A 17,686-nucleotide genomic window follows, 5' to 3' on the forward strand; every position below is an offset into this window, starting at 1 on the left:
GGTTGAACCTCCGTGTTCTAGGATGCGCTCGGGCCGGCCCAAACCCGTTCGGCAAAAAATTCATTTCTACCTGATCTGACCGAGACCGACCCATAAACATAGCCAATCCAAGCCACCTATCCATGTGTGGAACTAGGCTCCAGGTTGTGCTACAGCTCACACTAAACCTTGAGGGTTTATGTTTAGCTTGGCCCAGCCCTAGCCTAGCCTCTTGCCACCACCCTCGCTTACAAATGGCTTGCCTATCTAGGGTTGGCAATTGGGACCCGTGGACTTGATGGGTAGATCCGACCCCAGGTCCAAGGGTTGGACGCGACAGCTCAGGTCCAGTTCCAACAACGTAGACCCATTTCGATTATGATTCCGCATCGAGGTAGTCCCTCCGTGCTGTAGTCCATCTCTTTGTTATTTAGTTAAGGAAAATGTTTATATAGAGTCTAGGATCTAAACAATCAAATAGAGCTTATCTCAAAAATCATACGGGGGGAAGAGGTTGTTTTGTTGCTCAAATATCTCAAATTTGATCATTTCGACATCAAGATGCATGAACATGAGAAAAAAATAGATTTCAAGATTGAAGCTTTAACTTTTATAATTAAAAATAAAATATATTTTAGGCTATCACAAAAATTTCCACTATTGAAACTACATTTCTCGACACTATTTGTAAGTGGGCTGTAATTAGTTAAATACAATTTTTTTAAAATGTAAAAATCGTTTTTCAAGTTTGATTTGGGTCCTCCATAATCAATTTGGGTTCGAGTCCCAGTCTGGACCCAACTCGGCACATTACCAACCCCATCTCTCCCATCTCTCGTAAAATCACATCACCACACCACTCATACGTGGTTTTATATATCCACCGCTCTCTCTTTCTCTCTTGTAGTCAAAGCTACCTATACACAAAATTGGAGCCTACTTTTATTCAGTGTTGAGAAATGTGCCAACACGGAAATCTTTGTGATGACCGATGATCCAATGCAATAATTGTATTGTAGTGTAATGCAACAATACTTTTTAAATTTTGCGCCCGCACTCTTTTCATCTCAATAATCAATCCCTTCAAAAAAAGATTCAATTTGAACTTTAGATATGGTCAAAATGAGTCATTTTTAAAAACAAATCTAGACCATTCATTTTGTGAATTTCAAGATCTTCGCCTTTATATACTCAAAATCATTTTTTAGTTTTTTTTTTAACATTGTTCATCTAATGATAATAAAGCCATCCAAAAAAATTGAGAAATAAAAAAATTCTTCTAAGACCTAGATCTAAGCATATCACCAAAATGAACGGTCTATATTAATTGGGCTAAAAAAATACTTTCTAAATTGTGTTTTCAATTCTTTCTTATTTTGTGATTGTTCATTACAATGAAAAGAATGTATATTTCAAATTTTGGATCAAATAAATGGCCATAAGATGACTTTTTAAAGTTATTGTATCATATTTTATACAACGGTTGCATGAAGTCATTACCCCTTTGTGATAGCCTTAAAATATATTTTTATTTTTATTTATAAAGTTTAAAGCTTCGAAAATAGTGTAGATCGATATATCTATGAAAACTTGAAAATCTTAAAAATTGACGATCCAAAATGAGTTATAAAATACACTATTTTCAAAACTTAAAATCCATTTTTTTCTCATGCCTATGCATCTTGACATCGAGATGATCAATTTGAGGATATTTGAGCATCAAAACAACCTCTTTTAGTAAAATTTTTTAGATAGGCTCTAATTTGATTATTTAGAGCCTCGACTCTATATAAACTTTTCCAAAAAATCATATTCAACTCAAAAGACATAGAGATAGATTACATAGAGGTGGACCCAAACCTCGACGCATAAGGATTAACTGGACCAGGACCCGGACCCCGAACCGACCCGTTGCCACCCCGCCCTCTCACCTCTCTCCTAAAATCACATCACCACACTACTCACTAGTCACACTTAGTTTTGCATTTCTACCCCCTCTGTCGCTTCTAGTCAAAGATACCTACTTCCAAACATTATCGAAAGTCGGTTTTATGTAGAAGTCACAAGAAGTTCCTCATCATTCTGATTTAGAGTTTAAGCAATCTCCATCTCTCTTTCTCTCTCTAAAAAGTTGGGGAAATTCCATTTGATTTCCACTCCTTTCATGTGACCCTGGGGGGGGGGGGGGAATCTCTTTCGTTGTCCTTTCAAAGCATTACATTTTAGGCAAAAGCCTCTACTCGTGCAAGGATTTACAGAAATGTTTCTCTTCGAGATTTTTCTCATATGTGAACTCCAACCAAAGGGTGTGATTTGCATAATGTTGCAATTTTAAACGATCAAATTAAGATGCGTCTCTAAATTTTATCATAAATATAATTTTGATGTTTATATTTTTTAGGATGGTTTGAGAATTGTTTTTTATATCTAATTATAAAATTTTAAGCTCTTACAATAGTACAAATGAAGTAGATGTGTAAATACATAAAAAATTTAAAAATTTGGAGTCAATATGATTTAAAAAATAAAATAAAAATAAAATAGTATTTAAGCTTGACATTGTGATTGAGACCATCTTAACCATTTGTTCATATTGTACGTCGAGAGAAGTGACATGCATGAATTCCTTATCCCTAGTGGCATAAAGAAAGTTTTTCCATTAGTAAAAAAAAATTCAAAAACGAAAAAAATTTATATAAGGTTGAGGCCCTAAATAATCTAATTAAGGTGTACCTCAAAATTTACTAGAAGAATTTGTTTCAATGCCCAAAAATTGTAACATCTCGACCTCAAGATGTATGAACATGAGAATAAAAAAGATTTAAAGTCTTGAAAATAGTGTATCTTTTAATACATTTTTTGGAACATTAATTTTCAAAATTATCAAATGCTCATACATTTGTTCGATCTACATTATTTTAAAATTTAAAATTATATTATTAGATATGAAAATAAATTTCCAGCCTAACACAAAGATGCATTCTTAATCTAGCCGCATACTAATCACCGATAAATAGCTTATTACGCTGAGATTAAGAGTTAATTATCTAATTATCAGCTCTGGGCCCTAAATTAATGATGAGTTCGCGGCGCTCTATAAATGGTGGAAATACCCTTTATCGAAAAGCGTTCTGCGGTCAGTTTACCCTTAAAAACCATTCAAATCACTGAAACAAACCCTCTATCTCTCTTCTCAAGGAGCTTAAATATCGAGCCCTTCTCCATTCAGTTCCACAAATGCATTTTTAAGGTGCTTTTTTACCGTATTCTCCATTAAAGCTCGAGCAAATTTTCCTTCACCTTTATATCAAAACCCTAATTTTTGGTACTTTTTTGTTACAATTATGAAGTATTTGCCCCGAATTTATAGGCCTTAGCATAAGATCTTCACTCTGTTTTTCTCTCTCTCTGGTTTTTTTTTTTTGAATGTTGATTTTCATTGTGTTTTTCTCTCCGTAACATCAAGGATTGCAGGTTTGATCTCTGTAACTTTTTATGCATAAAGCAGCTTCAAATTTTGCTCTGAGTTTTCTTTAAAATCGAGCTCTTTTTCACTGCTAATGGTTATTCGTATGAATTTTCAGCCATAAATTCAAAAATTGAGGTGCTTTTCTCCATTTGCAGTCTAGATACTGTATTTTAATTTATAAGCGCTAAAGATTGAGCAATTCGTCCCTAGTTTTTGAAGAGAGCAACATTATTTTTGTCCATGAAGCTTGAAGATCGAGCTACTTCTCTTTAAGCTATTGAACTATCTCATTCTGGTTCAGAGAAGCAGAGTTGAAGCTATGGCTTGTTTTTGCTCTGTGTTAACATATTAGAAGGTTAAAGATTGAGCTGATTTCTCACAGTTGAGGCTGGCCGCTGGATTGCATTTTTAAGGTACGCTTCTCTGAACTTTTGCAATTTTCCATTAAGAAATTTCTCAACTCTACTCCTATATCTGCATATAATTCTTGTGTCTTTTCCCTCTCTAATCATCTTTCTCTCTCCGAAAAGGCTGAAGATTGAGCTATTCTACACATTTCAGAAATGTGTTTTCCAGTGTAACTCTCGCATGGGGCAATTTTTTGTTTGTAAGTATCATCTTCAGATCTCTGTCCGGATTTCAGGACGAACATAAGATATTTTTGTATATCTTCTCTTTAAGAGTTCTGCATTGTGTGCGGTCACACGAGCATGGCACCGGATCCTATCAGAAATTCAGAATTCTAAAGTTACATGTGCTTGAGCAGCATCAAAACCGATTGAACCAGGTCTTATCCAAATTAAATTTTGATTTAGTAAAAAACCGATCAAAACTAAAGTTCGATCGTTTTGAACAGACCGACTGGCTGTTTTTATCTCATTGGATAGTGTTTTTTTGTTTTTGGAAATGGGTTGAGGTTGGGGTTGGGGTTGTGGTGACTGCACGCCCACACCCTAATAATCACGTTATTGTATCCATTCTCATTAACACATGACACCTTAAAAAAACTAAAAGATTTCGTAAAAACCTCTGATTACCCTTCGTATTTCATGATAGATCTTCTTTCGTAAAAGAAAAAAACTCTCAAGTATTTTAATATACTTTCTCATCTCTTCTCTCAAGTCGGTAAATATTTTACCGTACGTCTTATCTCTTATATCTCAAGTTTATTCATTTTCGGCCATAAAAATTAGTTTTAAAAAATTATTTTATTTCATCTCGATCCAAAAACTTTTTAAAAAAGTACACAATAGGATTAAAAATGCTTTTGAATTGAGATGAAATAAAACAATTTATTGGGATAAGTTCTTATGGCAAAAAAAAATGAATAAACCTGAGAGAAAAGAGACGAGAGGGTACGACGAAAAGGGTCGTTTTATGCAAAAAAAAAATAGAATGGAGGTCTAGGAGAATGGGAATGGTCTACTGTAAAATAAGATGGAGAATTAAAGATCTGTACGATATTTTTTCAAAAACTAATTCTTAAACTATTCAAAAATAGATAGGGGTAGGGCTAAATTACCCTTCAAAAAAAAAAAAAAAAGGGAAAGAAAGCAACTTTTTTAAGATATATTATATATTTTTAAAATATTCATTTAAATGTTTTAAAAATCTTTTCAAACTTATTCAACCGGTGGTCACATTAACCAGACTGCTTTTGATTACACTAGTACTAGCTCCCTTGTGTCGCACCCCTCTAAAACGCTTAAAAATCCACCCTGCAATTTTCTCTTAAGATTTCTATATGAAAAATGAAACCTTGTGGCCCACCCCTTTAAAACGCTCAAAAGAAAACAATTCTTCAATTTTCTCTTTGAGCATAGATTTCTAAAGCACTAGTTCTGAAGCATCGCTATGAAGTTTTCTCTCTCCGATGTGAATAATGAGCTACTTTTTGACACCTTAATTTTAGGTAAGTAGTTTCCTCTTCATGAAAAAAAATAAACAGAGGGCTTAAAAGTTGCACTGTACCTTTTACTTTGTGTCCAAAGGAACAATGTTTTAAGCTTAAACCTTTGAAAATTTCTACTATTTTGAGGATTTACAGGCAAATTTTTTGTACGTTTTCACATATTTTGAAGATATCAAGTGTTTCGAAATTAGGAAATGCCACCAGGTATTTCTAATTTTGATTTCCCCCAAATCTAACTTATGCAATTCCCGGGTCGACCAGGGCAATATTTAATGAAAGAAACAAAGAAAAAAAAATAGAAAGTATGGAGACTCAAGCCATTCCAAGATTTTCTGTACTGAATGCCCATACTCCCAATCTCGTCCAACTCAGGCAATTTTGAGGTGGACAAGCGATTTTTGAATCAATGGATACAGCTACTATGGATCCCTTTTGTAAATAAATTCAAAGATGATCCTTTTTGAAGTCTTTAGTATTGAAGGAAAAGAAAGAAGATTGATGTTTTCTCTTCCTATGTAATCAGGCTCTTTTATTTTTTTTTATGTCTTTGATTAAATAACTTGGAAAGCATCCCAAATAGTTAAGATAAGGCTCTTTTATTTTTTTTTATGTCTTTGATTAAATAACTTGGAAAGCATCCCAAATAGTTAAGATAAGGCTGATGAATTAGAAAAGGGACTACTAGTATGATTAGGGGTTGGATTTTGCATAATTTAGAACCAAATAGATGACTTACCTTAGTTATTGTGAATGGATAATGGAGTTGCCATGCAGCACACTGATAATATGCAACTGCATTGTTGCATACTTGCCAAAACTAATATAAGATTAGGGGACAATTGAAATCCATGATTTAAGATTGTCCGAACCGGTTGTTGCCGGTCTTTTATTTTTCTCGATACAAGAAAACCTTGGACAGTTGGCGAGTCGAATCCAAACCGATTGAGCTGATTGAGTTTAGCCTAGAAAGATTGGCCCTACCTATTTTTTTATATAGATTAAGGAGTTAGTTTTTTTTTTTTTAAGGTGTCCGAAGGTGGTGTGAGCAAGATTGGAAACCACAACGTGGTAACTAGGTATGGGGTACTACTTCCTACTATTTAATTTTTAAAAAAACTAAATTTAGAGAGGCTATATATACCTTTGTGACAAGAATGCTATAATCAACCTTGGTTCACATTTGAGATTGGATAAGGTGGGGAGTGATACTTCTCTTCACAAAGTCTAATAAACTTTATCCAAACTTTGACATAATTAACAATAATACCCCCAATCACCCAGTTTCCCATCCAATGGCCAGGAGCGAAAATGACCCTAAAAGTAAAAAGCCTTATTGTATACCTTTTCATTATTTTAAATTAATTTTAATACTTTTTTATTTATAATGTAATCAAATCAGAGAAAACTTTGGCACAAGATCCTAGAGTTTGTCTCAAATCGGACACCCTGAGGCTGAGATTGTGGCCAAAATTTGGGGTTTAATACTTTGGCTGTCTTTTCCTAAGAGAATTTGGTTGAAGCTCAAAAAATGGATTTCTTAACAAATGATGAGATCGTTAAAAAAATACTGTGTTGTTCTTGTAGAAAATGAAACTTCCATCAAATTTCAGTTTCTCTTTTTGGATTTTGCAAGAATTTCACCAATTGTTTTCTTCATCTTATGCGTCCTATGTAGTCAGCCGCTTCGGTATTTCTATTTGTGGGAAATAGACAAGCAAATAAGACAACTTCAATTTCCTCAATACAAGAAAGAAATTTCCTCAATACAAGAAAGAAATTGATGCTATGGATATGCTCGGAAATTACGATTCCCACTCTCCGCATTTTTAGTACTTCTAGGGCAAAACTTAGCATATTCGCAGTGATAAGTGATGACTGATGAGAACCAAGATCTGTTATAATAGTGAGTTGGTGACTTTTAATCAATGTCTTATTCGGTTTGGTTCAAAGTAAATTGAGTTTGTTTGAATATTTAAATTAAAAAAAAAATATTGAGTTTGATTGAAAAACAATAAAAACCAATATTTGACCGATATTGGCTAGTCAAACTAACTTGTTTGAACCAGTTCAACTATCAAAATAACTTTGGGGAAACATTTTAAAAATATTATATGTTTAGAATATGATACCTATTTTTCTTTTCTTTTTTCTAAAATTCAATCCAACTGGTTTAACATGTGGTTGACTTGTTTTGATTTGTCCAAACTCCTCGTCAGTTTGGTGGCCGATCCAATCCCGATAACATTGATAATCACACTATCACGATGATAATATTTTTATTTTCTTTTTGAAAAAAGTATATATTGAGACTATATATCTCTGGTATAAAGAGATCTCCATATGTTGCGATTGTCCTATTGACAATGCTAAAGATCAACAAAAAAATTTACAAACTTTGTAACATGCCTAAGCTATCAAATTTTACATATGCTGAGTTTGAGCTAATATCTTATAGTTTACAACTCTTTTCTACGAGGAAAATGTTTATCTAAGATTGCAACTTTATGCTATTGAAATAAGGTGCACCTCATAATATATAGAATAGGCAAATTAAGCATTAAAACTAGCGAAGCCAAGGGTCAGGGAAATCCTGGCCTGAGCCTAAAACCAAGCGTCAACTTGTGGCCTAGGGCTGGCCTTAACTATTTCATTGCGGCTTAAGTTCAGCCCTATTTGTCTTTAAGGAATGATTGTGACCTCCATGTGCAGCGCAGAAGATAAATGGTCGCGTAAATAATCCCATAATAGATATTATAAGAACTGAAGCAGTGATATTTATCTTTTGTTACATTTATGAACTCCAAAGTTGATGGCAACTTGGTAATAATTTGTGCATACTTCATCTTTTGTTACATTTATGAACTCCAAAGTTGATGGCAACTTGGTAATAATTTGTGCATACTTCTTAGGTCTATTAACGAATTCTCTTTAATTCGTTTGAAAGTCTGGAAATTTCTTAGTCGAATCGTTAATATGGATCGAAAATCAGTTGCTTTGGAATGGTACGAGTTCCAACCCAGTTCCCCCTAAAACCCGCAAATATATGGTGGGAATGGGGAACCAGACCTGTCCACCGATTTTTGTTCTGTATAGCTATTCCAATCTGAATTGGTATTTTTTACAACCATGTTGAAAAATAAATTAATACTAATAAATTTAGGGTGTGGTTTGTATAGAGGCGAGGCTCTAAACAATCAAAGTAAAGTGCACCTTCAAATAGTGTTGAGAAATGTGGTTGCAATACTGGAAATCTTCGTCATAACCTTAAAATATATTTCATATTTAATTATAAATTTTAAAATATCAAAAATAATGTAGATCGAGCAGATCTACGAGAACATGAAAATCTTGAAACTTGACTATCCAAAAATGAGTTACAAGATGTACTATTTTAAAAACTTGAAATCCATTTTTCTCTTATGTCCATGGATGTTGATGTCGAGATGATCAATTTGAGCATTAAAAAAACCGCTTCTAGTGAAATGTTTGAGGTGGCATCTAATTTGATTGTTTAGAGCCTCAGCCCTATATATAAACTTTTTCCATAAATTAATCATCCTTTTAGTATATGCTAGGAAAAATTCCAATCGAATGAGCATTTTTTCAACCGTGTGTAAAATAAACTAATACTAATAAATTAATCATCCTTGTAGCATATGGTAGGAAAAGAAAAATGAGCCAGTTCACTTGTGACATATTATAAATAATCGCCGGCTTTGAAGATTGAAGAGTGAGAAAATCACAGTTGGTAATCGCCGGCTTTGAAGATTGAAGAGTGAGAAAATCAGAATTGGGTAGGGATTTTCACAAGAGAATGAAGCCCTCAATGTGCCAGCAAGCAAGGTGTCCTTCTATTAGAGCGGAGAACATCGAAGCTGAGAATTCAATAATAAGTTGGCCTTCTTCTCTTTCTTTGCCACCACCTGAAACTCCACAAGAGTCCATGGAGTTCCTTGCTAGGTCATGGAGTGTCTCAGCTTTGGAGGTGTCCAAAGCTTTGAATGAGGCTTTTCATGGTCCTCGTGTCAAAGATGAGAGCACCTTGGAGATGGAAACTGCCTCCACAGACACTTCTACTACCACTGATTCCACCAACTGCAAGCAAAAGCTCTCCAATTCGGTAATGATTTTGAGAGACTCTCTCTCTCTTTCACACACACATACTCTCTCTCTCACACATACTCTTTCTGATGTGCTCTCTCTCTCCATCATGGGTGTTCTCTCTCACACATTCACACTCTCTCTATGATGGGCGTTCTCTCTCGCATTTATATCAATGTTTCATTAATTTGAGGTTGAAATTGGGGAAGGGACATTTCTTATTGTGTTTGTGGTGTGATGTGGCTCAGGAGCAAGAGTCCATTGATTTGAAAAGAGGATTCTTACCATTCCAGAAGCCTACCCATCGAATGTCTGGTGGAAGCCCTCCAGTTTCTCCTACTGACCATGAAGATCTAAAAGTACAGAACTACATGATTTATGCCAATTTTTGTTTGCTTCTATTTTATACATTAAAGCATTCTTTATTGAAGAGAGAGAGGCATATTTTTGTTTTCTATTCTTCATACTGAGCACTTTTACTCTTTGAATCATGGGATACTTCAAGTCTCTAACAGAGAGAGAGAGTCAGATTTAGGGACATTTTTTTATATCTTTCTACATATCAAAGTGGCCTATCCTTGAATGGTGGGATACTTAAGAACTTCATTTTTTTAGTTCTTTTTTCACATAGAAGTAATCGATTAGTCACTTTCCCTACTTATGATTCTAAACTTTGACAAAAACACCCAAACATCGTAGGCATTATCTTTTTTTACTTTCGAGTATATGGGTTTTTTATTTACCATTATTTATCTGTCACTATTTGATTATTTTTACCAAAAATCTTGAGAATGTACAAAAATGGCATGATATTGTTAAGGGTGTGGTCTGCATAAAGCCGAGGCTCTCGACTATCAGAATAAGGCACACCTTCAAATAGTGTCGAAAGATGTTGTTTCGGTATTAGAAATCTTTGTGATATAGCCTGAATATTTATTTTCACATCTAATTATAGAATTTAAAGATCGAGCAGATCCATAAATACTTGAAAATCTTAAAAATTGATGGCTAGAAAATGCATTACATGATGCATTATTTTCAAAATTTGAAAACCATTTTTTCTCATGTCCATACATCTTGAAGTCGAGATGGTCGATTTGAGGATATTTAGGCATCAAACAACCTTTTATAGTGAATCTTTAATATGTGTCTTAATTTGATTGTTTAAGGCCTCACCCTTATATAACCTTTTTCTTTTAAAAAAAAATTGTCACTTTATTAGTGAAATTGTTGATTTAACGCTTCTGTCGATTTTTAAGGTGGTTTAACCATTTTATTGATATTTTTTCAAATTATTTTGTGCAGGAATGGCTTGTGCTACATCAAGCACTCAATCCAGATTTACTACGCAATGAGGGGCTCCACAACACTAAGGTATGTCACTCGAAGGTTCCTCAAACTCAAGCCACATACTCCATACCAAAATTTTGTATTACTAGGAACCGGGTTTGGGCTTTAGCTATTGGTAGTTGACATTAGCAATGTTATATCTCAAGTTCGATTATACTATTGCATAACGCAAAACAAAAAAAAATCTCATACTACAGAGTGTTGTATAGTACATGCATGACAATGGTGTCCACCATTTGTACATAAAGATGGATGTTGGAGATGAGCCATAAATGATAGGGTGCGGTTACTTAACACTCGTATTCTGTCATCCCGGAGCATGGATGCCGTAGTGGTGTACCGTGTACCATGAACCAATGATATATGGTATGCCCCTTATTTTACATTTCCATGATATTCATACAGATTTAGAATCAGTGTCTCACATGATATTTTAGAAGAAAACATTAAAAACTCAAATTTGGATTCTTATATGATATCCTTAATGCATCTCTTCTAATCCAATATAAAAAAAAGTAAGTAATGATCACCCTTTTTTTTTTTTTTGGGCAAGTTTTTTATGCTTCTTCAATAGCATATAAGTTCTATCCTCCCCCTACCATCCAGCTGTCCAATTTTGATCAAGAGAGCCACTCACCGTTTGATCTTAGATCCGATGTCTCAAAGTGTTTTATTTTTAGTTTTTTTTATACAAATTGTATGAATATGGAATTTGGTACCTGCCATCTTCTCATTGGGGTGCACCTATAAAAAATATTAAAAATATTTTTTTTGATAAAATATAATGACCAAAATACCTCTTGAAACTTTTAGGGGTATTTTGGTTATTTTATTTTATTGAAAATATTTGTTTTTATATTTTTCTCCCATGCGAGTTTAATAGAGGAATGAACGTCCAAAATTTGGTGTCAAAATAGTTTATAAAAAAATATTAAATATAAAATGGTGTACAGACATGACATTGTGATTGCGCCAATCTTAGCCTTCCATTCAGAATGGATGGTTGGATAAAATGGAGGATAGAACTTCTATGCTGCAGGGAAAGCATAAAAACCTTTTCCTTTTTTTTTTTGCTTCATTTGGAGAGAAAAAAGGTGTTTTTTTTTGGTAATTCAATGAATTTGTTAGTGGTTTTTTAAGCTGTCAGTGGGCATGGGTACCATTATGGGTGGCACTAAGTTATGACATGTGTTATCCCCATGACCTCAGCCCCTTTTCTCAAAAAAAGCAAAAAAAGAAGATTTTTTCAAAAGATTAAAGATGGAGAGAACCTTTTTTTTTCTTCTATGTAGATGTGCAAGAGCGGTCTACTAGGCGGGAAGACCGTCGGCCGATGGTTAAAGGATGAGAAAGAGAGAAAGAAAGAAGAGAACAGAGCTCGAAATGCTCATATACATGCCGCCGCATCCGTGGCTAGTGTGGCTGCTGCAGTTGCCGCGCTTGTTGCAGCAACGGCTGCTTCTCCAAGCAGAGATAGCCCTTCAAAGGCTGTGGAGGCTGTGGCCTCGGCAGCCGCACTCGTGGCCTCGCACTGTGTGGAGGTGGCAGAGAGCATGGGAGCCAATCATCACCACATGGCATCTGTGGTTAGCTCGGCAATGAATGTGAGGACACCTGGGGATATCATGACCCTAACTGCAGGCGCCGCTACAGGTATTATTGATGAGAAAGCTTTATCATCCATGCTCTTATAGTAATAAAATGTATAGATTGTCTACAAAGTTATCATTTATCTTTGTACATGGAGGTCATAATCATTCTAGTCCCTTAAATTTCAAAATTGGTGGTTGTAAGAGTGTTACTGAATAGACACAAAGTTCCAAAAAACAAAATTTTTTGGATTTTGTGATTCACCCCAAGCCATCCAATGTGGCATCTAATGAATAAAAATGATTCTGACCTCTATGTACAAAAGATAAATAGTTCCTATATAGATCATCTCTAAAATGTACACTCAAAATCATTTTCTTATTTTAAAACTATTCATCTGATGATTATTAGGGTAATTCCAATGTCTGAGATGAAACAAGTCCATATAAATATGTGACCCCAGGTGTTATGCACGGGGGCTCTAAACCCGATGGGTTGTTTTTTAGAAAATAAAGTACGATATAATATGAGAAATAATACATGAAACAAACATACACAATAATACAAAATATTTACGTGGTTAACCCCAAAAGGGCTACATCCACAGGGGCGATAAAATGAAAGCCACAATACCAATGAAAGTTACATTAAAGATTTGAGACATAGAGTTGTTTCTCTAACCCTCGACAAAACCCAGTTGAGAAAAACACTTTTAAACTATTCTCCTGACCGATACCACATGTCATTTTTTTTTATCTTTACTTCTGACAACCATTACCGACAACACTAGATAAATAGAGATGCGAGAGCAACGAGAAATTGACTTTCTCTAAGGAAAAATCACCCAAAATATTCATGAGAATCGCTTCTCTGCAAGAAACCAACATCTCAATCTTCAGGAGTCTATAGGAGGCACAATAACAATGTTTCTCTCTATAGGAAGCTCTTTTCTCTTTAAAGAAAAACCACATTTCTCATATTGTAACCCAAATAAGGCATACAAATTCTTTTTTTTTTAATTATATATATATATATATATATATATATATATATATATATATATATATATATATATATATATATATAAAGTTAGGAATCTACAATAAATAAAAAACTTCTTATAAATGTTACATATATCTAAAAAACCAAACGATTTATCCAAGAGTCATAATATTTTTGGATATCTATTTCTTTTAAAAAACTTATCAATATCAATATTAATATCAATCCTGTATAATATGATATTTCTTTATGTGGGTGATTTTGGATATCACCAAATCCAACACTAGGAACAAATGTAAAACCCACCCCTATAGAGTAAACCTAAGTGTCAAGAGTTGAAATCATAGTAAATCTCCACCATCCATCATGGAGAACAAACGATAGATGCCCCGTGTTGCACCATATACAATACACTGCTAGTGTATGGTAATACATTTCTCATTTCATTTGCCATGGAATCCTATTTCACAAATGGTGTGTTTGTTTTGGCAGCCTTGCGCGGAGCAGCGACCTTGCAAGCAAGAGTCCGCAAGTTTGGAGGGGTCCTAAACAGTGAGGAGCATACAAGAGAGAATGATGCACCTGAGATGGATTTCCTGTTTAAAGGAGGACAACTTCTCAAACGCACCAGAAAGGGTATCAAATTATCATACCCTATTTATTTATTTTATTTTGTTTTGGGTTATTGGGTTTTATTAGGCTATCTTTGTTTTGGGTGAGGTTTGTATAAGGTGCTTAGTACGTAAGGCACGCATCTGAATTTTGCTAGAAGATGTAGTTTTAACGTTGGAAGCCGTACACAATAGCTTGAAAACCCCCGTTTGAACAATTTAAAAAATAGTGTAAATCGAATATATCTATAAACATTTATTTTTTTTGAAAATAGATTGTCCAAATAACTATTACAAGAGAAAATATTTAAAGGGTTTAAAATTCTTTTTTTTGTTTTCATACATCTCGAGATCAAAATGATCAATTGAAGGTTTTCCAACTTCGGAACACTCTTCTCTACTTAATTTTTGCACATATCTATTTACTATTTTCAGACATTTGATATCCTTGCTCTTCAATATAAGTAATTTTTTGTTTAGAGGTATTGTAGATATTTCACTTAGTATTACTGGACATGGACATTGGATGCCTTTGCCCCTAAATATAAACAATTTTTTGTTTAGAGGAATTTTAAGTAATCAATTAAAGCTAAAATACGATTTTTTTGTAAATAAAAAATTACTTATTGACTATTTTGACGAGACATCACACCACAAGGTGTAATGTCATCCACATAAGCGTGACCTCACTTTATGAAGCATTAATAACTTTTCAACAATTAGTAGGTTAAAAGGACACTCCGGGTACCCCAAGAGAACCTCTTTTCCAAATCTTGTGTCTTTTGTTTTAGTAATTGCAGTTTTGGCAACAAGTATAGCCATTCATTTTGATTACTCACATATAAACCGGAAGAAAATAACCAAAAGTATACTCTCGGTATATGTCGTCTATTGTGGCCACATAGTATTTCCACTAGTGTTTTATGATTGATATAATCAACAAGGAAAATGGTTATAAGAATATTTATCTTTAGTACAAAAAGATTATAGTACAAGGAGATTATAGTGACACATCATTGTTAAATGTCAAATTCAAAAACTTGACAAATGTCACAGAGTTCAATAATTTTCTGTTGAACTTTAAACCTAGTCAATGGCACACAAGTGCTGATTTGAAGTCTAATGATTAAAGATGAGTGACCTCCTTATATTAACAATAAATTGTCTCATTGTCTACTTTTCCGTTAAAAAAATTCAACTCAAATTTCCATCAAATTTTCATAGCATTGAACTGTGCACTCCTGCACACATGAAGTAATAACACAATGCAAAATCTATTTTAGCACTTACATAAATGGCGGAAACATTCAAGTAGCATTTTAATTTGTACTTTGCTCAAGAATTGAGGTGTTTGATGTATTTGCAGGTGTTCTTCATTGGAAGGAGGTGTCCCTCTACATAAACTCAACCTCGCAGGTAAGAAACCGGCTTAGAAAAGGACGATTTATACGCATTAGGATTAAGTATGGGTGGGCAAGGCATCAAGTTGCCGACGTTTAGAGTTTCATTTCCTACATAAAGTTCTAAGTTAACATTAAAATAAATGAAAAAGAAGGGAAAAAGTTTATATAAGGTTGCAACCTTAAAAATGTAGAATTAAAGATGCGTTTCAAAAATCCATCGGAAAATGTTATTTTAATATTGAAAAACCCTCTAATTGATCGTATCGACATTAAGATGTATGAATATGGCAAAAATGAAGATTTTGAGTCCTAGAAATAATGCATCCTGCAACACATTATCGAGATCATCCATTTTCAAGATTTTCATATGATTATAGATCTACTTGATTTTAACCATTTTTGAAGTTTAAAATTTTATAATTAAAGATAAAAATAGATTTCCAGATGATCCTAAGAATTTTTTATACTAAAATTACATGTTATGATAAAATTTGGAGGTGCGCCTTAATTGGATTGTTTATAGTTACAACCTTATACAAACCACACCCCTATCAAAATACTCATAAAAGAGAAAGTATGGGAAATGTTTCTATGCGTCCCCTACAGCATGAAAGATAAATACTTCCTCCATCCAGCCAGCCACCAATCGTTTAATCTTAGATCCAATGTCTTATAGAATTTTATTTTAAATTTTTTTCTACTAACTATTTGAATACAAAATGTAGTGTGTGGCATCATTTTAATGGTGCGCACCAAAATAAAATAGTAAAAAATATTTTTGATAAAATATAATGTCCAAAATACCCTTAAAAATTTCAAAGGCATTTTGGTCATTTTAGTTTAAGTGGGAATATTTTTTTCCAGGTGCGAGATTATAAGAGGGGTGGATGCCACGAATTTGGTGTAAAAATGCTTTGTATAAAAAATATTAAAAATAAAACAATAGGGGGATATGACATTGTAATTTGAACCATCTAAGCCATCCATTCAAAATGAATGGTTGGATAAAAAGGAGTATATAAGTTTTATACTATAGGGAAAGCATCTGAGAAAGTATTTTTAACATTTTGTCATTTTGCAACTGTTCCGAAGCCATGTGTTTTTATATGGATATTTTGAATTTAATATGTTTATATGGGGTATGTTAGAGATGTGGGCATTTTGAAATTAAACTTAAAGATATGGGTTAAGTGTTAAATTGTTTATTTCTTATGGATAATTTGGTAGATTTCTTATAAAAGAAAGAAACTTCAGACTCAAGGCCCCTTAGTTTTTGCTTGGTGGGCAGTTGTTACAACATACGACGTCTAGAGTTTCATTTCTACTAATGCCTTTAAGTTAATATTAAAAAAAAAACCGTTACAAAATATTAAAAAATTATTTCTTTTTACATCCAAGAATGATAATCTCCTAGTGCACCAGGGAACCCTCTCAAATTGGACTCTATAATGGGAATGTGGTTGAGGTATCGGTGGTTAAGGTGGCCAATGCATCAACATAATGTCCCACTCTCCATTCCCACCGGTGACATTTCAAAAAACAAAACCTAATGGATTCTAAAGTATAATACATGATGAGTGTCATCTCAAAAAAATAAAAATAAAAAGAGAGAAGAAAAACACACACACTCACTCTCTCCAATATCATTTTCTTTTCCAATTGAGATTTTCCCTTGGTATTATTAAGGCATCAGGAACCATCTGCAGGTTGTAGTGAAATTAAAGAGCAAGCATATGGCAGGGACCTTTGTGAAGAAGAAGAAAAGTAAGAGCTTTCTTCATGAATCTCTCACTAAACCACTCACTCCTACAATCACAAGAAGAAGATAAAATTTTCAATCCAATTTTAAAAGATTTTTCTGGCTGAAACCTGAAATTTACATCTTCTGACAAATTTTCAGGTGTAGTGTACGATGTATGTTGCGATATCCCTGCGTGGCCAGGTAGAGAAAGAGAGGAAAATGGCGAACAAAGAGCATACTTCGGCCTGAAAACAGCTCGAGGACTCGTTGAATTCGAATGCAAGAATAAAACCGAAAAGCAGATGTGGACTGATGGTATAAGGCAACTGATATTACGTCAGGACCGCAAACATACACCATTGTTGTCACCATAGAAATCCATATTTGTAAGCACAGGTGTTTCACTTTATGCGAGAATTGAAATGCCTGATTTTTTTTTTATTTTGGGTAGTTAGAAATGTGAATTCACGAAACAATATTCTTTATGTAGAGAAAATAAAAAATTGAATTCAAGCACAATAATCTTTA

The 17,686-nt window shown here is 33.8% G+C and overlaps 1 protein-coding gene across 4 annotated transcripts; it reads left to right on the forward strand.

The window, feature by feature from the left end:
- Positions 1 to 3,107: 3,107 nt before the first annotated feature.
- Positions 3,108 to 17,677, forward strand: LOC18426717 (VAN3-binding protein). 4 transcript variants are annotated; one of them, XM_006833359.4, is made up of 11 exons: positions 3,108 to 3,229; positions 3,750 to 3,861; positions 3,979 to 4,055; positions 9,014 to 9,480; positions 9,710 to 9,820; positions 10,767 to 10,835; positions 12,104 to 12,464; positions 13,896 to 14,039; positions 15,381 to 15,430; positions 17,124 to 17,181; positions 17,318 to 17,677. In XM_006833359.4, exons 4-11 carry the CDS (start codon positions 9,175 to 9,177, stop codon positions 17,530 to 17,532), a joined length of 1,314 nt encoding a protein of 437 aa, XP_006833422.1. In that variant the 5' UTR covers positions 3,108 to 3,229; positions 3,750 to 3,861; positions 3,979 to 4,055; positions 9,014 to 9,174; the 3' UTR covers positions 17,533 to 17,677. The 4 variants fall into 4 exon arrangements, with proteins under 4 accessions (XP_006833422.1, XP_088722872.1, XP_088722873.1 ...); XM_088866746.1 differs by having other exon boundaries at positions 3,108 to 3,861; XM_088866747.1 differs by lacking the exon at positions 3,979 to 4,055.
- The last annotated feature ends 9 nt before the right edge of the window (positions 17,678 to 17,686 follow it).

The sequence above is a fragment of the Amborella trichopoda genome, chromosome 5 (genome assembly GCF_054954075.1).
Source record: "Amborella trichopoda isolate Santa Cruz 75 chromosome 5, AtrichopodaSantaCruz75HAP2 v2.0, whole genome shotgun sequence".
Taxonomy (NCBI): Eukaryota; Viridiplantae; Streptophyta; class Magnoliopsida; order Amborellales; family Amborellaceae; genus Amborella; species Amborella trichopoda.